Below are 27388 nucleotides of genomic sequence, written 5' to 3'. Positions count from 1 at the left end.
TATTTTGGTATGTTTGTGAGGGTCTGCTGGTCACATTGGGTCATTGTGAAATCGTTTTTCGTCGTGTGCGTTCTCTGTGAAGAAGTCTTGAAATTTATAGTTTGTTCAACTAATTAAACGGTGAGTACTAAGTTAAAATATATTTTCTGGCTTTAGATTAGCTTGCTAGTAGCTATGGGGGAATGATTTGTGAAAATAACATGCGGTAGAAATTTATGGGGATGTGTTTTGGTTTGCGTGACTCCGGCGGCCATCTAGCGGAGCCCCGTTTTTACATGTCTGCTTGCATATATATATTTGTACCTGGTTTTGGGGTGCTCCGCTGGCCAACCGTTGGAGCTCTAAATGTTAATTTTTCTCGTTTTCGGGGCTCTACTTGACGGCTGGCGGAGCCCCTAACTTTTGACGTCCGTCTGCGTGTTTTTATTTTTGTGGTTCCGGTGGAGGGTCAGCGGAGCGCTGATTTTTAGTGCCGCTTTACATATATTTTTTTTTTTCTTGGCCGACGGATACACACACAAATGCACGAAGACGACGTGAGAGGTGACTTCGTTTTGCACGATGGATGCATTGAAGTGGGGTACCGTTTGTTGTTGCTCGAATTTTCAAAATGGCTGCCAGCAGGAGAGTAGCAACAAAATAGTTCAAGTATTTGTTATAAAGTTTTGTGTGTGTATGGAAAGATTGGATCATCAAAAAGGGCGCCAAAAATATTTGTATATATTTTTTTGTAAGATAAAGTAATTTATTTATTGTTCAGGCGGTGTCTTTTTTGGTATGAATTTTTACACACATGCAAACACACACTCGAATGCATGTACGAAATAATGTTTTAAAAAGTGATCTATTTAAACAGTTCTGTGAGAATTTTCGAGACAGTTAGAAACGAAAACAGCGCATAAGAGAGCACTTAAAATTTCTATATATTTTAACAATATCTAAATTTGTATGGGCTTGTGCTTTTTGTATGGGTGTCTGTACCAACACATACACACATCCATATATACTCATGTGATTGTTTTATATTTTTGTTGAGTGCTGTACGAGCACACAGTTGTTCAAAGACATACATATATGTATATGTATATGTGGGCAACGAAAGTTAATAATCGGAGGCAATGAATACAGTTTTGTGCAATAAAAAAAGGCGCGCAAAGAATAAAATACACGTGCATATGCATATGTAGATATTAAGTGCAACTGCATATTTGTGTGACTAGTCATGCGCATTGGTCTTGGATCATGATTTGTGCTTCAAGAAGGTTCTCCACCCACCCCGCATTACAGTTAGTCTATTATAGTCCCCCCCACCCCCCTGCTTGCATCATTTTCTCTTTTGTCTTGAGTTTCGTTAGGATGTGCAGCTGTCACACACACACACATACAGACGGACCCGCACGCACACGAATTCACATGTAGGCTGAGAAACGACGCAATTTGTTGGCTGGCCTGGCCGCCACAACCACAGGCGCTCTCTTTCTAACGCCAATCGTAGTAATGCCATCCCTCTTTGTCTTGGCGCTTTTTAATGCTCGCCAACGCAATAATTTGTTTTGTTTGTTTACTTTTTTGGCGCTTCGTACAATTTTACGTTCACACGTACAAACCACCGCTCTGGAAAGTAAGTGTGTTTGTTCCATGCATATTTTTCCAAGCCAATGCAGATCGGGAAGAGGAAGACGATGAAGAATGTTGGGTAAAATTAACAGAAATAGAGGGAAATGTAAAACCACGAATCATTACTTCAACTTGATTGATTCCGCATAAAAAAAAAGAAATAAGTTGAAGAGGCGCGCAGCACGAAAAAAAAGAAAGGCCCAGCATGTCACGGGGGAAACGACTCACAAAAAATATGGAAAAAGATCGAATCATGTTGTTTGCTCATGGAAAAAGAAATATATGCACTCGCACAATGGCTCAAGAGCGCGCTGAAGAGGCACTCGAAGCGAAGCTGCTGCTTGCTGCCTCTGCCGCCGCCGGGGGCCACTGCCATAGCTACGACTGAGGCTGCAAGCCCAAGTCCAAGCCCACCAAGACACCAGACGTCGTACGTCGCCACACGAGTGGATGTTTCTCAAGTGTTACCCAGAAAGCGCCGAATGCCGGCAAAGGGAAAATGTAGAGGCAGCCGGCAGCAGCAGCTGGCCAAAGATTTCAACCCTCGCTGGGGTTTCCTCTGGGCCACAGCGGACTCATCGGCCACAGTTGGCTGCCAGTGCTCCGGCGCTGAGCATCGCCCGTTTGGGCTCTGCTCTTCTAAGTCTAGAAAGTGTAGAATAGGATCAAAGTCAGTGTTTATCCTGTTATTGAAGGAACTTCACTCAAATTCACAAAAATCATTTACTAGGTTAGGTTAGGTTGAGGCGGCTGCCGGGCTCGCTCGGAACCCGTCACACTTAGGCCGGTTTCGGCCCGTTGTGATTATCATTTACTAAAAGTCAATTCAATTCTTAACGATTTTGCAGTTTTTGATTTAAATAAAGAAGAAAAATGGCCCGTACTAAGCAGACCGCCCGTAAGTCAACTGGAGGCAAGGCTCCACGTAAGCAGCTGGCCACCAAGGCTGCTAGGAAGTCGGCCCCGTCCACCGGTGGTGTCAAGAAGCCACATCGTTATCGTCCCGGAACGGTTGCTCTTCGTGAAATCCGTCGTTACCAGAAGTCGACTGAGCTGCTTATCCGCAAATTGCCGTTCCAGCGTCTTGTTCGTGAGATTGCTCAAGATTTCAAGACCGATCTCCGTTTCCAGTCGGCTGCCATTGGTGCCCTTCAGGTGAGTCTCGTCTCATAACGTCCCCCTCACCCCCAGATGCTCCTCCACGAAAGAGAAAGAAAGAGTTTTCTAAAACTGCCGATGTCTGTACATTTTACAGGAAGCCTCTGAGGCCTATTTGGTGGGACTTTTCGAAGACACCAACTTGTGCGCTATCCACGCTAAGCGCGTCACTATTATGCCCAAGGACATTCAGTTGGCGCGCCGCATCCGAGGCGAGCGTGCTTAAGGAGGAGTATGGCCACAGTTGAGTGTAACAATTCCCTTTTCAATGCTCGCGATAGCGCTGTACTGCTCTCAACAACAACAACAAGCAGCACAAACATCATGCAAATGGTCACGCCGCATTGAAGGGGAAAACAAAAAAAAGTTGATTAATCATCCATTCATACACTTACATGTATACACTTACCATCTTTGTTTTCGAGCTAAGAATAGTTTAGGAAAAACAAGTTTTTTTAATTTAATCATTCTAACTGGCATTCGGGCACACGAACACACCCGGACGCCCGATTCGTATCAACATATGGTCCCTGAAGATCTAACTTAAACTTACATACACATATGCGTAACACATTATTATTATTGCTATTATTATTGTACATTAGTTTAAGTTTTTTTTTCTATATATACATTTATATTGTAAGCCACCGTCGTCGCTGCGTCGCACACTATGGCTCGCTCTCTCACCCATCAAAAAGGTATGACCTTCTGGCCCGCCGCTCTTGTCGTCTCGAACATCGCCACCACATCTCCAACTGCCGTGGACGTCGCGCTGTTTGCTGGCAGATCCCATAAACTAATTGCCCTGTGGAGTGGTCCCGAAAGAAGCTGCTGCATGGGGCATGCCGCGCCAATCACCAAGCGAGTGCGAATGGGGACTGCCGGCAACAGCAAGTGAGCGGCGTTTGCGTGTGGCAAGGCGACAGGACGGTATGCTCGGTTTGGCTATGCCGGGCGAGGGAGCGATGTCCATGTGAAACGGCGAGCGAACAGATGGTAGCCACACACCACACTTTAAAGACCCAACTTCAACAAAAACAACAACAACATGTGAAAATGGTATCCAACATAACACCGAAGACCGAATTGAGTACACTTATTTCTAAACATATATACATATACCACGTAAAAAAAATCATACATACATACATCTTGTAGACACTAGATATAAATATATATCTTGTTTTTCTTCCTTTCGTTAATCCCGCATACTCGCGTAACCGAACAGCGTTACAAGAATAGACGACACACATATACCATCCACCATCCTGTGTGTTGCGGCGAGAGTAGGGAGCGAAACGAACGGATTAAAACAGGTGGCCCCCGGCTCGCTCCGCTCTCTCTGTGTGGGGAGCGGGGACGAAGGTAGTTGATTAAATAAGTTTTAGAATTACATGCATTTTATACGTTTAGGCGAGAGAGAACGAACAGAAACAGAACGCTAACCCCTTGGATGGTTGAGGGTTGGGGGAATTCAAAAACACACATATTGCAGATACAAGCGTAAAATTTAACAACAAATTACCCAATATTATATACATATGCTATATACTAAAAACATACATTATATACATACAAACATACATAGAAATAGTTTACCACAAAATTCAGCAGAAATCTTTATCCTTAAGATTACATGAAAAGCGTATAAGAAGTATGAACCTATAGCATTCGATAACATCCAAAATTACCCAATAGATACAACTAACGAAAAAAAACAAACACCCAACAAATGGTTAAACAAATTGTAAACCCTAAAACTCTTTTAAACTACAAACAACAACAATCACACACAAAAAATAAACGGTTTTTTCTAGAGAAGAAACCAAAAAAAAAAAAATTCTTGAAAGTGTTTCATTTGTTGGGGTTGTGGGGAGGGGCGTAAAGAGCAAGCTTCATGGTACAGTTGCCTACAAAATATGAGCAACGTCATTTGCGCTGCTCTGTCGACGTGTTTGATAATCTCTGCGCAGCTGTATGTGTGTGTGTTTATGAAAGAGAGAGACTTCTAGTACGGCCTGTGTGTTGGTGTGTAGCGTGCAAGTGGGTGGATGGATTGGCGGCTGGTCGCGGACTAACTGGGCGCCATATGGCAACGGAGGTGTACAATTAAAAGATGACCTGATCTGACCCCGCCCCTCCACTGCTTTGCAATTTGCATAAGTTCATGTGCATGTACATATGTATATGTATGTACCATTTTTGACAAAGTTAACTGTTTCTTTCACATTAAAGCTTCTCGTTTAGTTCCAATTATGGCCACAGCTTAAGCTTAAGTTGGTGGCGCCACTGAGTTTGAATTTGGCGCGCTTGGACAACCGACTCGCCCTACCGCCAAGTGTAGTACCAAAAGCAGACACCACACCACAGCACCAGGATCATGGCGGGTCACTGGAGTCTAATAAATGCATTCCCTTGTATCATATCCGATCCGATCCATATTCTAATGCTGATTTTTGCAACGCTTAGCAGCAGAAACACCAGTATCGGGTTAGCTATATCATTTCTCTTAATTCTCTTTAAAAAAATATATAAAATCAACCATTACAAATTGTATGTTTAATCATCATTATACAAATATAACTCAGCAAAAGACATCCGTAATTCTTATTTAGCTCCCATAGGAGCAATCAATCTATCTTCCTTTCATTTTATATTTAATTTTTAATCGTATATTTCGTCGTAATCGTCTGGATACGACCCACAAAATATAATATTCAGAGCTCACAAAAAAAAAAGAGGGGGGGCAGGTGTATATTCCTCCACTTATTAAATAATGAAACTGTTGTGTCGTCCCACATGATCGGGTAGGGATGGAGAGATATGCGGGGGTCAATGTTAGGAGAGTCAGCATCTGGGAACAAGACGGGCGGGAGGGACAGCTATGTTACAGCACGGGGCGCGAGTCGGCGCGTATCAAATAGAGATGTATAAAATAATCTAAAAACTAAATCTAGGAGCTGATTGAGATGTGTCCTAGGCATGGGTATGGGTATGGGGTAGATGGTACAAGTCCCAGTTAGTCCGCCGTCTCATGCTTCTCCGCATCTCCAGCGTGCTTGCTGCCAGGTGGTGCCGCCGCTGTTACGGGTGTCGCTGCTGCATTCTCGCCGGTTGCCGCTCCGGATGGTGGTGGTGGTCCGCCTGCTGTCGCTGCCCCTGCTCCTGGTCCGACGCTGCTGGGAGGCGCTGTTTGCTGAGGTGGCGGCTGTTGGCCATAGACTCCCACTCCCACACTGGCTCCGGTGACTGCTCCTCCACTCGGCTCGTGCAGGTGTCCCGGAGGCGGTTGCTGCTGCTGCTGTTGTTGTTGCTGTTGCTGCTGCTGCTGTGGTGGCGGAGGTGGATTATTGCCGTGCTCGGGTGCATAGTGCACGCCCGGACCCGGATTGCCATTGTGCTGTGGCGGTGGACGCGGCGACATGTAGTGGGAGCCGGGCGGTGGTCCGTACGATTGCTGATAGGGGGAGAAGGGTGCATAGTAGGGCTGCGGCGTGGGATGGCCCCCGTACTGGGGCTGATAGTAGGGCGAACGTGTTGGACCGCCCGGCGGCGGTGGACCGTGCGGCGGTCCCCCGTAGTTGGCATAGCCCGTGTGAGGTGGTGGCGGCAGTCCCGGCATTCCTGGCGGCGGCTGATGCGGCGTCATATGGGGTGGCATGTGCGGATGGCCCGGTGGCGGATGGCCCGGATGTGGATGCATCTGCGGCATGCCTGGAGGAGGAGCCGCTTGCTGTTGCTGCTGCTGTGGTGCCTGCTGCTGTTGCTGTGGCGGCAGAGGTGCCTGTTGTTGTTGCTGTACACTTATTGGCGGTGGCGTTGGCGTCGTCGCTGCTGTTGGAACAGATCCCGGTACTCCTGGGTTAGCGCCCACTACCTCGCTGACAGCCATCGGCTGTGGCGGTGGTGTGGGCGTTGGCACGGGCGTCGGCGTTGGCACCTTGCTGGGTGGCAACACCTTCAGCACATCCTTGGGTGGTTCTCCTATCGTTACGGTCGACTGTGGTGGCAGTGCGGCGGCCATTTCCAGCTTCTCGGGCTTGATGGGTGGCGGAGGAACTGAGGGCTTTGGCGGTGGCTCAATATCCATGGGCTCTGGATCCGTCTTGCTGGCAGTTTCATGGACATGCACAACCGGGGGCGCAGGGGCTGGTATTGGCAGTGGATTAGGTTGCGGCGGCTTGACCGTGACCACTGACGTTTCTTTCGCTGGGGTCAAAGCTGGTCCCGGTGGCGCCTCCTGGGCTGGTGCTGGCGCCGGTGTTGCTGACGGCTGGCCGGGCTGCGTCGGTGGCTGCTGTTTGGAGGCCTCCTCGTTCCTACTGGCCACCGCAGTGGGACCACCACCGCCGGGCGCAGAAACGGGGCCCGTCAAGGAGCTGTTGTTGTTGGTACTGTTGGGCTCGTCAAGCCGCTGACGATCACGCTTGATGTCCTCGTACATGCGGTGCACCATCTTCTGGAAGGTGTCGTCATCGACGGCGGGCTTGCAGTGGCGCTTCAGCTCTTCCTGGAAAGCCTCACTAGACTCCACCATGCGTTGCTTCTTCGCCTCGAACTTCTCCTCCATCTGCTGCAGCTCCGCCTCCAGTTTGGTCTGGTGCATCGTCAGGGAGCTCACCTGCCGCTTGAGGACCTGCATCCGTGTGGTGGTGACCACGGATCGGACGTCCGGCACCACAGCCTCCGAGAAGATCTCATTGATCAGGCGATGATTGCGCAGATACCGAGCATAGGCTATATGCTTGGCCGTGTAGCCCTCATCCAGGTCATCTTCGTCCTCCGCTGGCTGGATGTCGATGCGACGCTCATGGGATTTGCTGCCACCGCCGCGGGACGGCGTCTCGTGCATATCCACATCTGATTTGAACTTGCTCTTGGCGGACATGTACGACTGATAGGCGGGCGTCTGGTGGTATGCCTTGAGCGCCTTCTCATACTCCACCTTCTCCGCCTCGTACTCGTCGATGAACTCCGTTTTCTCCTCATCGCTGAGCAGCTTCCACATGGCGCCGATCTTTTTGCCCAGCTCCCACAGCTTCAGCTCCGGGTTTTGGGCCTTTACCATGTCCCACACCCGCTTTGAGTACCGCATGTAGGGCAGTATGGGTTTTTCTGGCGGCTTCGGTGGCTTGGGCAGGCGTGATTCGTTCTGGTTCTTGCTGCTGGATGATTTCGTCACCTTTTGTGGTGTAAAAGCCGGATTACCATAGTTGCTGTGCGTGAAGATGGGCGTTTGGTCCTTGTTCCGGTCCCCACCGCCACCGCCGCCAGACGAACGAGACCGGCTGCCGCCTTGGAGCGGTGTTACCGGTCCGGGGCCCGTTGGCGCACCCACTGCTATCTGCTTGTAGTTGCTCGGCAACGCCATTATCATTCATTCACAATGTTTTAGTTATTTAACGGCAATTGCATCTAAACTATACACGATTCAATGGTTATTTCATCGACAACAACAGAAAAATTTTCATGTGGACGCCATTTTTCTCTGGTTTGCGTCGGTGTGAGGTATTAGGGATGGTTAAAAATACACTACTATATCAATATATCGATATCTTTGAATAATAATAATACACTTGGATTATTATGGATATTATGGATTGTGTTAGGGGATGATATATCATGGAGGGAACAGATCGACACTATTTTTCTGTTGTTTCACTGACTACTTGATGCTTAATTGGACCTTATTGGCAGAAATTTTGCATATCGAATATATCGATGGTTACGTCAATCGCTAGTTGCAAGTGTGACCGTACTAAGTGCTGCTCTGACAATCAGTTTTACCGAAGTTGGCAGCATCGTTCACGTTAATATTAGAATTATAAATAAACAAACCCAATGTTCACCAGGTGTGTAGTAGCTCGGCTCAGCCGCTTAAATACACGTTCTGCTACCGCTGCAGGCTATCACAGCTTATGCAGGCCAAACACAAACCAAAACCGAGTTCCTAGGGCAACGACGGCCTCTGAAGTCTTCAATCAAAACAATGGACCTTTGAGACGGCGGCTTTTTAGCAGCCAAATCGAGACGGAGAGCTCCCTGGATACGGCCACCTACGAGCGAGTGTGCTCCGAGACCCTTGACGGCCTGTGTGACTATTTTGAGGAGCTGACCGAGAACGCCACAGACCTCATTGGCACCGACGTGGCCTATGGCGTAAGTGTCTTCAGATTTTCCACCCAATGGTTACATCACGCTATATGGTGTTTATTTTTCGTTTGCGGCAGGATGGTGTGCTCACAGTGAATCTGGGCAAGAGCCACGGCACCTATGTGATCAACCGCCAGACGCCCAACAAGCAGATCTGGCTAAGTTCCCCCACCAGCGGTCCCAAGCGCTTCGATTACGTTGGCACACCCAAGGCCGGCAAGTGGATATACAGGCACACAGGCCAGTCGCTGCACCAGTTGTTGCAGCTCGAAATACCAAATATTGTAAAGTCCCAGACCGTGGACTTTATGCGGTTGCCCCACTGTAGTTAAGAATTTAGTTCCTTGATAACATAAAAAGAGTTGATCGATTACCGCTTTACATTTTCGCTCACTTTATTGGTTCTGCTAAAAATTGGGATGTTTTAAATGTATTTTTTATTACAAAACAAAATATTCTGTACACTTTGGAGCGCAGATTGAAAGGTCCGCCCAATCATGACATACATATGTATCTTTATTGCTCTGGCAAATAAGGGGACGGGACAGATTCTCACTGATTCATTTATTTGAACATTTTAAAGGTAAAAATAGGTTTTTTCTGCAACGTATCAATAGGCTTGTGACCGGTAACAGTACCGCAAAGATCTGGGCGCTTGATACAAACAATTTCTTGTACAAAAGTTTACACCTTTACGTATTACTTTTCAGTTTATTTGTTTTACCGAAAACAATGTGAAATTTTATTCTTATTACCTACTAAACAAACAAAAAAAAAATGATGTCGGCAAGACGTGACCTTTCTTTGACTTCAATGTGGTCGCTGTACGATCTTCCGAACCGTTCCGTTCCGTTGATATTAAGTCGGACTAGTGTCCTGAAAATGTTTCGCTCTTTATTTAATCTGCTGACGCATGTTCACTTTCGCGCATCCTAGAGTTACGTTTTACAAAAAAAAAAAAAAATTCCCATCTCGTGGCAGGAGCAAAACTGATGATCGATATCGAGGAGATGTCGCCAACAGTTGGATCCCGTTAATTCGAACCTCTTCTCTAGCAACTAAACTGCGCACACACTCATGCGAGTGTGCATGAGCGTACGCAGTATGCACATATGTGTGTATGTAGATTAAATCGCCTTAAGGTTAACTTAAACTAACCAAACATATTGTTGTACTGCTGCGATGGGTGGGGCGGCTGCTGGTGCTGTTGTTGCTGCTGCATGTTGTACGGCGGCAGCTGGGGGACGACACCATTGTTGGCCCAGGGATTGAGTGGTACACCGCCATAGCCGGGCATTTCCTGCCCAGGTCCCTGGTAGTTCGAGTAGCTGGGATAGGAGTAGCTGCCGTTATAAGTGGTGGCACCATGCATCTGCGGATCCTGACCAAAATGATGCGACTGCATATGGAATGCCGGATTGGCATCCTGCTGGTTATATCCCGACTGCTGCTGCTGCTGCTGCATCATGGGATTGGTATTGAGCCCACCCATTTTGTTGGATCCTTGTTGCTGCTGCAGCTTCTTTGCGGCGGCACGTGGAGACTTACCCGGAGTACTAGCACCAGTTAGATTTTCATGTTCACGATTCGCCTTCTGACCGCCACTGCCACCGCTGACGCTGCCTCTGCCTCCGCCCCCTTGCTTGGTGAGCGTGTCCATCAGATTGGCTATAATCGATTCAGTGTCCAGCGAAAACTTTGAAGCGGCGGCCGGTTTGAAAGCCAAAGCATTCGGCAAAGATGGAACCGGTACCACAGACGGGAGGCCGCTGCCGCTGCCGCCGCCGCCATTCGAGTCGCAGGCCTTCATCACCAAATCATCAAAATTGTAATCGTCGTCGTCATCATCGTCGGTGAGGAATTCTGGGGAAGAGCGTCCGAAGCGACGCTGCTTGGCGCCCTGCATCGCGGGCATCTCACGCTCAAAGCTACGACGACGGGTATTCTGCGAGGAGAGAGCAGCGGCCGACTTGGACGATGAAACAGTTGCCGCAACGGCAGCAGAGACGGATGAAGTATTTTCCGGATTGATGGTGCCAGCGACGCGTGAGAGAAAATCACTGCAGGACTCCCCGTCGCTGCTGAGCTCCGCCAGATTCACATACTTGCGTAGACATTCGACGCGCATCGGTTCCTGGACCTCAAGCTTGCGCAGATGCCCGATCAGATGGACCTGTTCCTCGCTGGAAAGGAACTTGAAGTTCTGTAGCAATGTCTGCAGATCGGAATCGGTGAGGGACTCCATGCCAGTGGAATCCGATTTGGACGCTACCACCGTTTCGACCTTCTCCTTCTTGTGCAGATGACTTTCCACCTCCTTCATCAGCTCGTCGATATCAATCTCAATGGGATCCGTCACAACCTTGTCCTTCGCCAGTCCCAGCAGATTGAGGACTTCGGAGAAATTAAATTTCTTGCCCGCCAGCCGACGGCTCTTCTCGATCTTTGCCAGCGTGGCATAGAAATGCAACAGCCTGTCCATATCCTCGCTGCTCATATCATAGTAGCCCTTGCCGACCAATGCGCTGGTCAGCTTCGCGCAGACAACATTCCGATCGAATGGCAGCTGTGCGGGCGATGGCGGTATGGGATTCGCCTTGCTTTTTCCGCCGTCTTTCTTGGCTAAAATGGTACGTGAATGCACCCATGGGAAACGGGCGAAAAAGAAGCACAACACAAAAACAAAAAAAAAAGGAAAAAGTTAATCGTCAATCAATCGTCATGTATTAAACACAAACGTGTGTGTGCGATTCAGTCCCCTTCAGAGGAGATCAAATCAATATCGAAATACAGTACAACAGAATTACTCGGAAATAAATTACATTTTATACTTATGGATGGTGTGGCGGCGGTGGTGGAAGGAATCTTGCTGCTCTCGCTTCCACAGGGCGTTGCGGGCGTTCATTTTACACTTTTTTTTTTACACTAACCAAAAAGGAAAGAAAGCTAAACTCGAACGCGAAAAGGGTCCGAACGAGCGACGGGTTCATTGTGGTGTTCATTTTCCATCAGGAATGGAAAAGCAGAAGTACAAAATGGTGTCCCAAAATGCGCGAGATACCGATACTGGACCGATTTAAGTCGAAAAAAAAACAAGGAAACTACCATGTGGTATGCATTTGTATATACACATTTATTGATCAAGTATTTGCTGAATAACGACCTTAGGCCTCGCGCACACTATAGCTGAAAGATAAGCCGAAAACGGAACTGAGCCAAAAGAAGCTTTCAATAGGTAGATATGAGCTTTCTTTTAGCACAGTGAAAGGCTGATCCGTTAGCTACATATATGTATGTACATATGGCTATATGTTTGCTGTTCCCTACTTTTCCTGCCCGCACTTTTCCCCGGCCTTTCCGTAACTTTCGATAACACAATTTTAATAGCCTCGAACACACCTTATCCCCTCAAATATCCCTTAAAATTATTGCTTAAAATATTTATCAATATGTGTATATTCTTTCCTTTTTTCTCTCTCCTATATTTCCCTTTACATTTAATATTAAAAGCAGGTAATTTTTTATTGCATTTTTTTTTTGGTCTGATAAATTTGCTTTAATATTAATTGAATTATTTTTTACTCTCCTATATTTAATAGGATTAATTGTTAATCAAATAAATATTCAAAATATTTGGATATTATGCCTGTACTTTGCGATCGCGCAAACAAAAACGAGTAAAACATTTCAAGAGAATAAAAACAAAGCGGAGCTTATCTAATTGAGCTTTTTAAGCTCTCAGCCTAGCGTATAGAAGCTTTTGCAACTGCGTTTGGCTCCGGTTTCGGCTATTTTGTGCGCGCGTCTGTCCCCTTAAAAAGAGAGTTTAAAGACTATTGTGGAGAAAGATGGACCCCCAGCATGTTGAAAACAAAAAGGTACAGATCAACGTTTTATTTCAATATCAACTTTGTTTCCGTTCGAATGTAATGTAATTTATTGAAAAATAATATATTATTCGTTTAGCCGAAAGATAAACTAAGTTTATGCCCCATTGCAACGGAATGACATAGGTTTTAAGAGTCTATCGATTGGTTTAAAGTCAATGCTTAAATACCTTTCTCATTCGATTACAAAGACACACACAAAATCGGTTTTCATTCGGGTTTTTAGCCAAAAAAAAAAAAAAAAGAAAAGAATAAAAAACTGAAGCCAGAGGATGCTTCAAACGCGACCGAGCTTCAAGGGAAGAATCGCGAGGGAGGCGCGAGATGCCGACGGACAAAACGAATGTTGAGTACTAGGACTAGGGGATCCTTTTACTTTACGGACTTCTCAACTGAGAACTGGAGACCAGAAACCTGGCGTAGAATGAACACTAAATACTTACCGCACACACACACGAATATCAAACGCGATAAAAGATAGGATATAAGGGGGATTTGTAGATGCTAGGCTTAGAGTACAAAATAAATGGGGGGTGTTTAACATACCTTTTTCTTTCACTTGAAAGATAATGGCCGCTATATTCGTGATCAACTTTTTCACAACGCGCACTTTTTGCGGATCATCCAGCACTTCGGCTATGAGGATGCCCTTCAGTTTCTCTTTGGTTGTCTCCAAGAACACACAATTATCTTCGTTCAGGAGCAGATCATCGGCAGCATTCGGCCGCACCATCTCCATGGCCAGAGCCTTGCTGAGCAGACTCAAAGCCTTTGGTCCGAGACTACCCAAATGATCCTCGACGGCTGATAGCATGCGCAGCACACTGACCACAGTGAGGGGTTCATCGTCGGCCACCGGGGACTCTGTATCCTTATCCGGCGATTTGGAGCGTGCCTTTTTGGGCAAACTATATTCGGGATAGAGACGCGAGTCCATCACACGGAATGTCTCCATGCGCTCATACGCCGCACGACCCGTACCTCGGCTAAAGCTGCCGCTGCGATAGAAATCTGCGTCACTGGTGCGTTCCCTTTCCCTGTCCCGCTCCCGATCGCCGCTGCGACGTTCCGCGTAGCCACCACCATCACGCGGTCGGCCATGATTTGATGACAAAACCTGATGATCCATAGGACGACGATGATAGTAGCCCGGAGAACGAGAGCGACGTCCCCGCTGAGGGCTGCGCGAATACGGGCTACGCGAACCGTTGTGTCTGCTGTAGTGGCTTCGCGACGAACGGCTGCGTGATCTGCGCCCTGTATGACGGCTTCCTCCTACCCCAAAGCTACGCTTCGGCGACTGCGTATGAGAGGGAGATCGTCTGTTATAATGGGCACGATTTCGCGATGATGGATTGGGTGTTTCGTCATCGCTAATGTCGATGACAGTTTCAGGAGCACCGCCACCTCGATTGTTGCGAAAATTCGGCTTACGGCGGACATGGGGCGGCCCCGACGAAGGGGCGGCTGATGCCTCACGCGGACTGGAGACACGTATCTTGTAACGTTCCATGAGATCCTTGGTCTTCTCCTCATCTTCGTCGGCCAGCTTGAATTTCGCCTTGAGTTCCTTTTTGATTTTGCCGACTGCAATATTAAAGAGCTCGACGCGTCTGTCCTTCCAGTAGCTAATCCATTCGGGCTTGTAGTCGTAGCTATTCGGATCGGTCTTCTTCTCCTCCTGCAGCTCCTTGTAGCGACGATTCCAGAACTGCTTCCACTCGTCCGGATAGTCGGGATGCTTCTCCGGAAACGATTCGTATGTCTCAGTCTCATCGCGCAGCTGCTTCAGCTGCAGCTCGAGCATGCAGCGAAATTTCTCCCATTTGTAGCGCTCCTGGGCAATGATCGAGGCCTGCATGGACAGCTCTTTGGGCGTGGGAAGCTGATGTTTGGGCAATTCACCGGGCGCCGGTGGCGAACGATTGGCCCCACGGCCACTCGGCGATTGTTCGTCGATGGGGCTTCCCTTTTGGTTTGTGCCAAAGCTTTCGTCATCACTCGAGATGGCATCAAGGGCAATGACGCTGCTGCTGTTGTTCTCTTTCGGCGCGATCTTGTCGCTGCTCTGCTCCTTCTGCATATCCTGCACCAGTTTGCGTGCCTCCTCCACGAAATCGGGGCCAGAGCACTCGTCGAAATGGAACTTGTCACGCACCTGGCTGCAAAATTTCGAACGATATTGACTAAATTGTGAGCTGGGAACCGACACAATACGACGCGCAAGTCCGCATTGTTTTTCAATCAATTGGCAAAGAATGCGGGTGGCAATGACCAGATCGCCGCCACCGTTGGGCGTGCGTTTCTGTATCTTTTGCAGGACCTCGTAGGCCTTTTGGAAATGTGTTTGCAAGTACTTGTTGCGATGGGACAGCGATGTCCAGTGTACAAACACCGTTCGCACATCGTTGTATTTGCTGCACAGGACACAATAGTAATTGGGCAACAGGCCCTCTTCGATCAGCTCGACGCAGTATTCGGTGCCAATTAATGGTCCGCGTGTGTAATCATCAAGTTGCTTTTGTATGATTGCCGGGCGGGACGAGGAGTCGTCTTCCTCGAAGCCGGGCGGCACTGGTTCGCCTTGCAAAACACTCATCGTTGCTGCCTATATGGGATCTGGGAAAACCGGCGCGCACAATCTCGAATCAATCTTTAAACACCGACAAAACCTGTCCGAATACGAAGCACATGGTAGTAAGAGAAATTAGGCCCGATCCCTACTTACCTTTTTTGGGTTTGTCCAAAACCAAATTTCGATCTGATTTCGGTTCCTTCTTGCTACCGCGTTCTCTCGGCTTCCGTCTTCTTTTTCTCTTTCTTTTCTTGTTTTTTGCAGCACTGTTTTTGGTTCACTCAACACACGCCGACGCACACACACACCTTTTCTGGAGCGGTTAGCGTCCGTAGATGTGGCTTCCCAGGTTAAATAGTGCTACTTACAATACTTGCGATTGACCTTTTGTGCCCTAAGTACAATGCAAAACACTGCAATATACGTTTCGCCTCCTTTTTCCTCGTTTTTAAAGCGGAAAAAAAAATTTTTTTACTTGTCTCGTACATCCACTGTGACCGCAGTCTTATCGATCAAATATACCGTCCGACCGTCAGAAATATATCGAAACATACCGTCTCATTTACCAAATATACCGTAAATATACTGAAGAATTCAAGCTCTATTTTACATATTACTCGTTTTTGATATTCCGTGGAATATTTCTAGCTATAAAGAACATTTAGCCATGCCATCATAATTTTATACGATTGATGAATCAATTTTCTATTTAGCTGGTGTATTCTTAATACTTGCTTTTATTGCATTTTGCGTAAAAAGGGGTTTTAGCAAAATTAGTCAAACAAAAAACAAGTAGCGAAATAGGTCAATCAAAACAAACGAATGTGGATAGTCGTTCATATTGCTCAATTTAGAGATTCCGTCGAATATTACTAGCTAGCTATTATCCTCAGCTCTCAACTCATAGTTTTATTCGTTTCTTAAATCGGTTTCCTACAAGACTGGCTAAATTTAAGTTTTCATCTTTATTAAGGTTTATTAAGGTTTAAACAAAAACAATTTCCAATGCATTTATTATGTTGTTACACGGTAATTACACGCAAACTACACATTTGCAACATATTACCTACATTTGTATGTAATTATCAAAAGCGACACCTGAAGGTCATTTCGAAACGATATTTACATTGGTGCATTGTTCGAGAGTGCGAAATATACGAATGATTAGCCCATTGTCGACCAAATGATTCTCTACGATAATGATAAATCTTCAATAAATATTTGGGGGGAACATTAATTAGGCTTCGTTTGTAAAAATCTATGGATAATTGGTTAACGCGTTGACCAAACCTTCTAGTGCAGGGTTTTACCGTTCATAGCCGTTCCGTACCTTCCCCAATGACAAGTTACCGTTAAAAAACTGTTACAAATAAAAAAGTTTGAATTTTTTTGTAAAAAAAAAAAAACGGTTCGAGAAAAGGACGAGAATCTGTCGCATCCACAACTTTGGAGATACGAAAACACAAAAAAGGTGAATTATTGAGAATTACCATATCTACCAGACTGCTGAATATGAATTAGATCGGATCATTATTATAGCCAGAAAGAACAAGTGAAATTTCAGTGACTACAAAATTACTGCAGTGTGTGCTCCTGGCGGAGGGAAGCGAGATAAAACGGCTGGTGTTAGTATGAGAACAGAAAAAAGAGACCGATGTAAATAAAAAATGTAAGCAAAAATCGAAACAGATAAAATCGAATATATATAGAAATCTATTAAACGGTCGGACTGATTTTTATGAAATTTTTTTTTCAAATTCTCAAATCGTCCCAAACCAAACGACATATCAAATATATTGCTTAAGTTACATAATTAAGCTCACTTTACTGACTGAGTACTTGGCTGAACTTGATTTAGGTACTTAAATTACGCCGTACAGAAATACACTTGCAGCCTTTCCAAATTGCCTCAAGTAGAAGGAGGAGGACAAAAAAAGGCATAAACAGTTTATTCAGAGACCCCATTACAAAATTATAAGAAATAATTATACAATGTGAATGATAAATATAGTAGCACGCCCCCATGGCCCCTACCATAATACGATTTTGAGCATATTTGGGTTATCTATAACTAAACAATCAATGATTGTGAGAAATGCCAGACACCCAGACGCAAGAATCCAAAATTAAATACAATATATATTAGCTAGTATCTGGGAAAAGTCAGAGATAAGAGCGGCGGAGCCCAAAGGGTGTTGCATTTTCATTGCACCCATTTCACGGGTACTCGCATATGGTCAATGCGGAGTAACAATTACGAATATTTGAATGACGAACATATGAATTACACATTTATGATGTATACTGTAGTCTAACGCTAAATATTAAAAATGGTGGTGTTTTTCTCACCAACTAAAAAAACGGCAATCACAACAATAAAAGCAAGAAATTGAAATCTGAATGGCTTAATGACACCCATAAGTCCCAATTTATGGCCAGTGATTCAGGAAAAACGCAACGGGAGCGGGGAAATTTTGACAGTATACGGTTGTACGGCCGTAATCAGTAGCGGCATTTCCAGTTTCAATTGTTTAATGTTCATCAACAGTAAGAAATAAAAAAACGTTCTATATTTTCTATATGCCCACAAACTCGTACAAAATCGAACTAAACAATGCACTCGAACAAAAAGAATAACCATTGAGATTATTAGAGAGGGAACTGACTTTCGATGGGGGTTGACGGAGGCCTGCTGTTTTCTCTTTGTTTGATTTTATACTCGTTTGTGGGTGTTTCTATTAATCTCTAGTAATTAAAAGGAATAATTACTTTAGTCTACGAGGGCCCCAGAATTCATAGGATGTTAACTGTTTTTGGGCATCTCACATACTTTAACATCATGGGGGTTTCGGAGTCTGATCCTTAAAACTTGTACATTTGGTACCGCCCTCAGCGGAGGTCTAGAATCCTATGAAATAATAAAGATAATCTCTTTCGGTGTGTATCCCTTTATCTGTAAAAGGTCACCACCTGTAAAGATCACAAGTTTCGAAACTGAATGATGGAAATAGTTTTTTTGGTGCCCCCTTTTGGGTCGTAGCTGGAATGCACCTGTCAAGAGGCAACAACCCCGCTTCCTGATAAGAGTTTGGGCTTTGGCCTACGGGTCTGCGGCCCGATAACGCCTATGTGCGACGGACAGACGACTGTCGACTGACGATGTTGCCTTTGTTGTGGCCCAAATCAGTTGGAAAAGCGACGCAGCCTGGACAACATGTCGAACACTAGACTGCAGCTCCTGGCATTGGTCCTGCTTGGAATCGGCGGGGCTCAGGCCAAATACGGGGACTTGGCCGGCAATTGGCTGGTGGATTACGGCCAGGCCGAGCTCCGTCTTCTCAGTGATGAAAGCGAGCAGCTTCAGCTACACATTTATGATGTCCATCCCCAGAATGCCACCTTGGACTACAGTTTTGTGGTACGCTCGAGGGACGATCGGAGGGCCATGGCGAACAAGACAGTGCCCGGCCAGGAATTTGATGCCGGCGGCAGTTGGCTGGGGACGGTGGACGTGACGGGCAAACGCTTCGGCTACAGCGATCTGCTGGTGGAACTGCACTCTGATGGCGGCGCAATCGAGGCGTTCCCTCAGCCACTGTCCATAGCGGTGTTGCGGGAACGCGTGATCGATGAGCGGATAACCACATATGTATCGGCGGCGCTGGCTTTGCTGATGTTCCTCAATCTGGGCACCGTGCTGGATCTGCAGCGCCTGCAGGACATCGTGTGCCGGCCCGTGGGTCCTGTGGTGGGCATCGTCAGTCGGTTCGTGGTAATGCCAGCCCTGGGCTTTGGCCTCGGCCGTGCCCTCTGGCCTGGTCAGCAGCCCCTCCAGCTGGCCCTATTTTACACGGCTCTGGCTCCCAGCGGCGGCCTGGCCAATGTGTGCGCCGTGTTCCTCAAGGGGAACATCAACCTGTCGATTGCCACAACCACCATCAACAGCCTGCTGGCGATAGCATTTATGCCGCTGTGGATCATGGTCCTGGGCCGCCTCGTCTACGACGATGATGAGCTGACGGTGCCCTTTGGCCAGCTATCGGGCGGCGCGGCGGCTCTGGTCGCCTGCCTGGCCGTTGGCCTCCTGCTGCGCCTCTGCGTGCCGAAGACGACGCGGTTTATCTTCCGCTTCCTTAAGCCGCTGTCGGTGTTGCTCAGTCTGTGCCTGGTGGGGCTGACGGTGGGGCTCAATTGGTTCGTCTTTGCCGAGTTCACCTGGCAGGTAAGTGATCTGCAATGTAAGTGTCTCGTGAGTTGGGGCTTCATTCTCTCTTTTGCAGGTGCTGGTGGCAGCTCTGTGCCTGCCCCTTGCCGGCTATTTGGCCACCTACTTGCTGTCCAAGCTGCTCTGCCGCTCGGCCACCGATGCCCTGACCCTGGCCATCGAAACCAGTGTGCTGAACATGACCATGCCCATTGTCCTACTGCAGGCCAGTCAGCTGGAGCAGCCGCAGCTGGATCTCATCCTGGTGGTGCCTATTACGGCATCACTACTCTCCCTAGTTCTCGTCATCGTCTTCTATGGGGTGCGCCGCTGTCTCGGATGGAATGTGCGCCAGGATGAGCATGCCTTCGATCACAAGCAGCTGATCGCCGAGCACGACGAGGCCGTCTATCAGCGACCTTGAGAGCGTCAGTTCCGCTCTGCCTGGTTTCCCCTTATTTTAATTCCTATGATAAGATATATTAAGATAAGTTGGTAAATAAATTAAATAGTTTCTTTCATTTTGCCTATTGTCTATCATGTCTATCATCTCTCTTCGCAGCAAATTAAGCAAAGTCTAATGTCATTATTATTGAGTTAATTAGAGGGGCAACCGAGGGAGGGGCTACGCGAACTACTAGACTTGTTTATTTATACTAAGCTAAGTTTTATTGAATAAAACTCTTGAAAAATCATCCTTGCAAAGAATCGGGGAAATATGACTGGCTGGGGTTGTTTTTGAGCCCTTACCAAAGGTTGAAGGTTATTTTTCCAATCACAGGGGAATATCCTTGCTTCTTAGTGCTTGATAAGGACTTCATCTGATCAAGGATGATATTTCAACAACCACTTTTAAGTTTGTGGCACTCAAAGCCGAGATTTTTCGATTTTCAGATTTTCTGGTACCAGGCGAACAGAAAAACGGCTATCGATACTATCGACTGGATAAGTCGAGTGTTGATAGATCTCTGATTAGTGCTGCAGTGTTGGCAAACAGCTAAAGACCGCGAAAAATTTGAATTCAAGAAAAATGAAAGCCTCGGTTTAAGTTTTTTTGTTTTTTCCGATGGAACACCACTCGAAATGCATAAAAGCTGGCTGTAAATTGTTCTGATGTGCTGGTGGCTGTTCGAAATGATGTGTTTTATAGCGGCTCAACACAAGCCAAGTGTTAAATGTGTTTTTAATGCACTCACTCGCTGGCTTAAATCAATCCCTGGCTTGTTTTTTTGCTGTTGTGTCGGGCAATGGCATTAATATCACGGGGGCCCCTCGAGGCCGACCACATGTGCAGTCACCCAGCCAGCCTGCCACCGAGGACAAATGTCAGCAAACGGAACGCATTCCCAAAACAATTTGTGCCGCAACCACCAAACCCACCCTCCCCACCAGCCAGCCAGCCAGGCTTGCCTGAGCCACCCCCTCTGCCATTTCGACGTGTCCTTTGTGATAGATGTAACACGTATCTGTAACTGGATGAAGAGCCGCATTAATCGCTACACGATGATGCTGACGATGGGCATGACGATAATGGTAATGGCAATACAAGCGACTTCACAATGAGCTGACCATATGCGCACATAGACAATAAAATACTGTAAAGCCGCCCTGTCCCCCCACCTCGGACCTAGCCACCCAAAACCATGATGCCCGAAGCTGGTGCATCTGACAGGAGTGGAGTAGCAGTGGCAGTAGGCAGTAGGCAGAAGGCAGTCGCAGTGGCAGTGGCAGTGGCAGAGGCAGTGGCAGTAGGCAGTAGGCTGAGTGGCAGTAACTGGACAAACGGTCGCACATTTAATGAACATGGTGACATGAGTTATGGCTCGTTTTCTCATATTTCTTCTCTGTATTCGTTGTTTTTTTTCATTTTTTTTTTTTCATTTCTGACATCGAAATATTGCGAATCCAGCACAGCTGTTGAGGTTTTCATTTTGCGATCTCTGCTGCTGCTGTTGCTGCTGCAACATGAATGCAAATGATATTCTGCATTAACTTTGAAGAGCCCTTGGGAAAACAGTTGGTGAAGGAAAGGGTGGGCTAGGGCAGGGAAGGGGGGATGGCGTCTCCCGTAATGATGAAGATGAGCGAATTCCGATTACTGAATCAGACTCGAAACGACAGACAGAATGGGGCGACACCACCACCAGCGATACCCCCTTGCCACTGTCCCATCGCGATTCGCAATTCTTGGTACTGCCGTTTCCCGGGTCGCGTGGTTCAGCCAGCCGGTGCGGTGCCCAAATATCACATCACATCAGAGAGAGATTTGAATGGCCAGAGGGGTTCATTTCGGTTGTGTTCTCGGTCGGCATATAATGTGTTTTAGACAAAGTGCCAAGTCAGACAAATGCAGACGTATCTCATTTACTATTCTATATTTTGTGTTCATCTTTTTATGGCCCGCCACCTCGAGTGGCATACAACAAGGGTATGTTGTGTTCCTGTAGACAGATGCAACAGCCATTAATACGTATCATAGCAGGAGCTTGAGAATGAGACTGTAATTTCTTCGACAATCATTAGTAGGAACTCTACGGGGTACACAGAGCACTTGTCCGAAGATAAAGTCACTTCTCTGGATAGATGGACATATCATAATGGTCTTAGATCTGGTAATGGACAAGATTTAAACCTAGATAAAAAAGTGTTGAATAGGTCATATAGGTCGCATGGCATTTCAGGATCTACAGTCGAAGTAGAGCCGTTAGGATCTCTGAGAATATAAGAGCTAGAGGTATCAACTGTTTCTGGTATATATCTAGATTTAATTTGTTTCAGTTCAGCGATGGACACGTTTTTTTTTTTTGGGACTTGAGAGCTGTTTAAATTTGTTTTTGGATTCGTGGGACCCCAGACCTCATAAACAAGAACTTGTCTTTTGTTTTTGGATGCAAAAACAACTATATCTGTATTAAGGAAGGTATTCACCTCAAAAGGTATCCCATAGTCGGGAGTAGTTATCTAAAACACTATAGCTTCAGGTTTTTTTGTGTGGTTTTTTTGTCTCTGGTTTGTTTGCTCGAAATATTTCTTGGCAAGTTGTGTGCAATTCATTAAAGCGAAATCTGCTCGAATGCGAATAATGTAAATTGCTCTATTTTCATTCACGTTGAATGGGGCGACGGCGACTGGGGGGACACGACACCAACTCCGACAGCAATTGCAACAATCTGCTTGAGTCGACGACAAATTTATTTGTGGCGCATGCATGCTACTTGCAACAGTGGCAGAAAACACACCAGACCAGACCAGGCCAGGCCAGGCCAGACCAGAGTCTCAAGGAAAACGGGGAGTAGGGGTACCCCGGTGGTGCCCTGATGCTGCAGAAGCATCAATGAAAATGCTGTTTAAGCAGTTGTCTCCGAGGCATTTGCACTAAAAGTTCAAAAATTCCATTAATTATTCTCAAGAAGTGGAGTTGTTTGCCTTGTTTCGCTTTCTTCCTTCACCCTATCCCCGCTTTTCGCTTTTGTTCTACTCTTTTTTTGGGTTGCTAATTTTTCAAGAATTTGAAATTTCTTAATGGGCTCTCGGCTGTTGCAATGGAAACCGATGATAGGGCAAGGGGTTGGGCAACGGAGGAAATGAAGCGGAGGGGGGGGCGGGCGAGTGACTGACTGACGGTCTGGCGCGGATCTAGAGGTTCGGTTAGGGCATCCACCCCACAGTAGCCATACCCCTATCCCGATACCGCGATTCCTATCACTATCCCTAGCAATATCCCTGACGAACCTCCCCGCCCCATCCCAGCCATCCTCCATCCTCCTCAGCTTTGGCCGGATGTGCTCATTGTGCTTCATTTTCATTTCTACTTACATATCTCCCCCTTTTTCATACCGCTCTCTGCTCTGCTCTGCTCTGCTCTGCTCAGCCGTAATGCTGCGCCGGAAGCACCCATTGCCCACCAGCTGCTTCTGCCGCTGCGGCTGGACTTTCCACTACGAAATGGGCAATGGCCAGGGTAGGGGAATGGAGTGGAATGGAGTGGAGTGGGTTCGCGGTCGGGGGGTACACCGATGATGGGTCGCACGGTAAAGTTTTTCCCCCAGTTTGGTCATGATTTCAAAAGTGCGTTACGCAGTGCGTAAATCAAAACTGAACTCAAGTTGAAACTAAAGCAAGAGTGCAATGCGGCAAATTACAGGGCTTGCTCTTACACTGCCAAAAAAAAACCAGGGAACAAAACGTTTTTTCATGTAGTAAAATATGTTGGAAAGTGTAGCTCGAACCGTTTCTAAACTTTTTCTAGTATCTTAAGAGCTTCCCATGATTTGAAACATTTCTTCTAGCTCTCATTTGCAGTTTGAACTAGTTCGAAATCGTGTTTTTGTGAGCTATTTTCATTCAAAGTGTAGATAAATAGTAAGAGGAGTAACGCCCATACATTTCAATGGTCATATGCCGCGAGAGTAGCGAGGAGGAGGTAGCTCCCAGTCGTACCTGAATGTAGTTAAGTGTTTCGGACCTCGCAGCGTAGTCCAGAAGTTTGGTGATGATGGATGTTGGTACGCCTAACCATTGGGTTTAAGTGCTCGGCTATTGGCAGGACGAGGCACCGGCGAGCATTAGTAGCGCGACTCCGAAACGGACCTCAGAGAAGACTACGGAAAAGACGATGTAGCCAAATTCCTCAAGCTAGAACGATATGTCAGATCGCGGTATGAATCTTCACATTATTATGTGGAAAATGGGAGCACCAAGTGTCCTTGTAGTCTATATCATCAATTTGTAGCTCAAGTACTTACAGGAAATTTCTGCATATATCTAAAGCACCAGTTCAACAGCTTGGGGAACCCTGATTCCATTAAGAGATCATATAGTAGCACTTTTAATACTGATGTTATTGGTATTGTGATAGAATGAATGAGGAACTTCTGCTATAACGGCTAAGCGCACAGGGCATCCAACTGTTCAGCTTGCTCTTCCCCTGGGTGCCCTTTTTGCGGTACACTGAGAAAAATGTATATCAAAGTGCGGAAGAAGCTCATTAGAAATGTGAAATGAAATGGTTCCTATTGAAGATGGGGAGGCCTTGAGCTAAGTTTTCTGCGTCACTTCCCTTTTATTCGTTTTGCACTGCCCTGCTCTCTCTCTCTCCCTTTGAGAAGAAGCAAGTGCACGGGGCCAGAGCTCTCTCTCTCTCGCTCGCACGATCGTTTGGGTTCACCGTTATGTTCGGCTTACTTCCGAATTGGTTTTTTGCTCCCGCTCTCCGTCTCCCTCCGCTTCCCACCTTTCCGGCCGCTCTCTTTTGCATCCCGTTTATTTATTGGATGGCGGCCACACGCAAACGACAAAGTCAATTGCGGCAGCCGCAAAATGAAAATGGAAATTCAAAGAGCAGCGGAATGAAATGGAAAAGGGCTTTTGGGCTCTGCGAACAGGGGTATGGGCTGCGGGCTGCGGGCTGTAGGGGCGCTGTGGCATGGCATGATGGCATGTGGGCCAGGGGGGGTGGGAGAGGGAATAGGCAAACGAGACTTGTTCAGAAAAAAGTTGGAGCACTGGCAAATGGCTCGCCATGGGCGCATAAATTTCGCAGCCATGGTGTATTTGCATAAAGGTGTGGAGCCATTTCCCGAGAGCTGTCTTACGGTAGTTGGCTATTTTGTATACGAGAATGGGAGAATGGGCATGGATGGCTCTACACCTTGTGTAAATACACCTTGTCCCTGGATACCATGTCCCTACTTCAAGGTATATCAAATGGGAGGTTAGGTGATTCCCCTACCGCATACAGGCCGCCCTCTAGCCATGCCCAACCTTGAGTTTATGGCACCTTGCACCAAGCCACCTTGTCCGTTAGTTGTCTATTTTTTCTTTTTGAGTTTTCGTTTTATTTTTCTTGCTTTTGTTGTTGTTTGTTCGCATTTCTTTTCATATTTTGTTTGTGAGTGTGTGGCGGTTTTTTTTTTTGGCAATTTCAAACATGCAACATGTTGCAATGGAGTTATAAACCAAGCCCCGAAAAATTCAAACTTTTCAGACACGGACGCTAAATGAGAAAAAATGTTTTTTTTTCCCCCCACTTTTTTGCGCTTCTCTCCGGCTGTAGCGGTGCCACCACACCCCCTCTCGCACTCTCTTCCTCTTCTCTAGCTTTATTAACGTTTTGATGGGTGATGGGGAGAGGGGGTAGGGTGTAGGGTGTATGGCGTTCGGGATATTGTTCGCTGGCAGCGCAGTCTGTAATATTTTTGCCGCATAAAAGTCAAAATATGCAAATAAACCTTCCCGAATGGTGGAGATTCACAGAGTATGAGTATGAGGGAATGTCGGGTGGGGAGAGTACGGAGGGTAGTGTTGGGGAGGGGGGCATCTTTATGCATTGAGGCAGCGGCAGCGGCTAATACGGGAAAACAGACATAGGAAAAGGGACATAGAGACAGGGACGACTGAAACAATGCGCATAGGGTGGTACGGGTAGGGGTAGGGGTATGGAGCACAGTCCAGTGTTCATAGGGACAGGCGGCTGTGGGGTGCGGTGCCCCCAGCAGCAGCATGGCTTAAATAATAAATGTAGTACACGCTTTGAAAGAATTTACTATACTTTGGCAAAATGGAGGTTATAAAAAGGCACACACACACATCCATACGATGTGGAACACACACACCACATACTCATACACACACACATGCTTGGCATATAAATAAACAATGCCCCTATGTAAGAGGGAAAGGGGTGGAGGTGAAGGGAAAGTCGAAAGGGGCCTGGACACAGAAGAGGAATGGCAAGAGGCAGGAGGCAGGAGAGGGAGCAGCATTTCCATATTGTTGCTATAATCAGCGGCCCGCTTTGATTCATCTGCATGCCTGCCTCGCACCAACCACCAGCAGAAGAAGCGGCAGGAGAGACAGGAGAGGCAGAGGCAGTGGCAGCAGCAGTGGCAACATGACGAGAGCAGCAAATACGAAGTCAAAGCCAAAGCCTGCTTGGTGCCTTGCTGCCATTGCCCGTTTTCCCGTTTGCCACCCCATTATCATCAAAGAGACGGAGCTCAGCTACCCCAACCCAACTGATTGCAACCTTAACCCCTCGAACCAAGCAACCAGCAACACAGCCAACCGACTAGCATATGTACCAGCCCGGCGCGATTTGCAGACTCCGCAACATCGAACTTCCAACTTCGAGCTCCTATCTTCGAGCTCCGAACCTTCTGGTTGCATCAGTGTTGACAAGCCAGAGCGAAGAAAAAACAAAACAACCAAAACACTTGAAGAACGATGGAAAAAGAGGTGTTCCAAACAATAGTTTGCAAAGCTCATTCAATCCCCATTGGTCGATAATAATAATACACCCGATCTTCCATTAAGCGAATCTCAAGGGAAATATTTTGCAGAATACAGAATTGCAGTGTTTTGGAAATAATTTTCTTTATATAGAAAACTTCGTTTTATGATAGTTCGTAATAGAGAAATGCGACTATAAAACATTTTTCGGATTGAAGACATGGAAAAAACGATGTAGCCAGGTTTCGGAAGTTAAGAGGTATGCATTTTCACATTATTGATGACCTCACTGTGGAAAACACACAGATGTCCTCCCAATTCACAATTTAAAGCTATTAGCTGAAGGAGAAAATGAGAGCCCAAAGGGTTTTTGTAGAAAAAAACTTGGAAGATGAGCACAGAAACTTTTTGCAGATACCTAAGGCACTAGTTCAACTGCTGATTTCATTAAAAAATCATATGGTAGCACTCTTAATACTCATGTTTTTGGTATTGTGGTCCGTAGATTCTGAACATTGTAATATAGCTTAGATCCAATGTGGCTAAGCGGACAACACTGCAGGG

At 46.6% G+C, this 27388-nt stretch overlaps 5 protein-coding genes across 5 annotated transcripts; 3 read left to right on the top strand and 2 right to left on the bottom strand.

Annotated features, from left to right (window-relative positions):
- Positions 1 to 22: 22 nt before the first annotated feature.
- Positions 23 to 4493, top strand: LOC108157728 (histone H3.3A). The gene is made up of 3 exons (XM_017289902.2): positions 23 to 120; positions 2466 to 2772; positions 2873 to 4493. Exons 2-3 carry the CDS (start codon positions 2491 to 2493, stop codon positions 2999 to 3001), a joined length of 411 nt encoding a protein of 136 aa, XP_017145391.1. The 5' UTR covers positions 23 to 120; positions 2466 to 2490; the 3' UTR covers positions 3002 to 4493.
- Positions 4494 to 5307: 814 nt separating this feature from the next.
- LOC108157707 (basic proline-rich protein) lies at positions 5308 to 8289 on the bottom strand. The gene has a single exon (XM_017289880.2). The coding sequence runs from the start codon at positions 8150 to 8152 to the stop codon at positions 5795 to 5797; it is 2358 nt and encodes a 785-aa protein (XP_017145369.1). The 5' UTR covers positions 8153 to 8289; the 3' UTR covers positions 5308 to 5794.
- A 265-nt stretch (positions 8290 to 8554) lies between these two features.
- LOC108160293 (frataxin homolog, mitochondrial) lies at positions 8555 to 9309 on the top strand. The gene is made up of 2 exons (XM_017294203.2): positions 8555 to 8934; positions 9006 to 9309. The coding sequence occupies exons 1-2, from the start codon at positions 8617 to 8619 to the stop codon at positions 9258 to 9260; spliced, it is 573 nt and encodes a 190-aa protein (XP_017149692.1). The 5' UTR covers positions 8555 to 8616; the 3' UTR covers positions 9261 to 9309.
- Positions 9310 to 9393: 84 nt separating this feature from the next.
- LOC108160292 (uncharacterized protein CG7065) lies at positions 9394 to 15910 on the bottom strand. The gene is made up of 3 exons (XM_017294189.2): positions 15544 to 15910; positions 13362 to 15487; positions 9394 to 11550 (listed from the first exon to the last, which is right to left on the bottom strand). The coding sequence occupies exons 2-3, from the start codon at positions 15412 to 15414 to the stop codon at positions 10082 to 10084; spliced, it is 3522 nt and encodes a 1173-aa protein (XP_017149678.1). The 5' UTR covers positions 15415 to 15487; positions 15544 to 15910; the 3' UTR covers positions 9394 to 10081.
- Positions 15911 to 18558: 2648 nt separating this feature from the next.
- Positions 18559 to 20115, top strand: LOC108165020 (probable sodium/metabolite cotransporter BASS5, chloroplastic). Its single transcript, XM_017301057.2, has 2 exons — positions 18559 to 19612; positions 19671 to 20115. The coding sequence occupies exons 1-2, from the start codon at positions 18605 to 18607 to the stop codon at positions 20016 to 20018; spliced, it is 1356 nt and encodes a 451-aa protein (XP_017156546.1). The 5' UTR covers positions 18559 to 18604; the 3' UTR covers positions 20019 to 20115.
- The last annotated feature ends 7273 nt before the right edge of the window (positions 20116 to 27388 follow it).

This window comes from Drosophila miranda, chromosome XL, assembly GCF_003369915.1.
Source record: "Drosophila miranda strain MSH22 chromosome XL, D.miranda_PacBio2.1, whole genome shotgun sequence".
In the NCBI taxonomy this organism is placed as follows: Eukaryota; Metazoa; Arthropoda; class Insecta; order Diptera; family Drosophilidae; genus Drosophila; species Drosophila miranda.
Note: the sequence above shows the minus strand (reverse complement) of the source record. Positions and strands in the feature narration are given on the sequence as shown.

Bases quoted from the DNA above. Each gene is read 5' to 3' on its own strand.
- LOC108157728 (XM_017289902.2), top strand. From the start codon at position 2,491: ATGGCCCGTACTAAGCAGACCGCCCGTAAGTCAACTGGAGGCAAGGCT. The intron at 2,773-2,872 runs GTGAGTCTCGTC...TACATTTTACAG, and splicing joins CTGCCATTGGTGCCCTTCAG to GAAGCCTCTGAGGCCTATTT.
- LOC108160292 (XM_017294189.2), bottom strand. From the start codon at position 15,414: ATGAGTGTTTTGCAAGGCGAACCAGTGCCGCCCGGCTTCGAGGAAGAC. The intron at 11,551-13,361 runs GTATGTTAAACA...GTACCATTTTAG, and splicing joins CTTTCAAGTGAAAGAAAAAG to CCAAGAAAGACGGCGGAAAA.
- LOC108165020 (XM_017301057.2), top strand. From the start codon at position 18,605: ATGTCGAACACTAGACTGCAGCTCCTGGCATTGGTCCTGCTTGGAATC. The intron at 19,613-19,670 runs GTAAGTGATCTG...TCTCTTTTGCAG, and splicing joins TTGCCGAGTTCACCTGGCAG to GTGCTGGTGGCAGCTCTGTG.
- LOC108157707 (XM_017289880.2), bottom strand. From the start codon at position 8,152: ATGATAATGGCGTTGCCGAGCAACTACAAGCAGATAGCAGTGGGTGCG.
- LOC108160293 (XM_017294203.2), top strand. From the start codon at position 8,617: ATGTTCACCAGGTGTGTAGTAGCTCGGCTCAGCCGCTTAAATACACGT. The intron at 8,935-9,005 runs GTAAGTGTCTTC...CGTTTGCGGCAG, and splicing joins GCACCGACGTGGCCTATGGC to GATGGTGTGCTCACAGTGAA.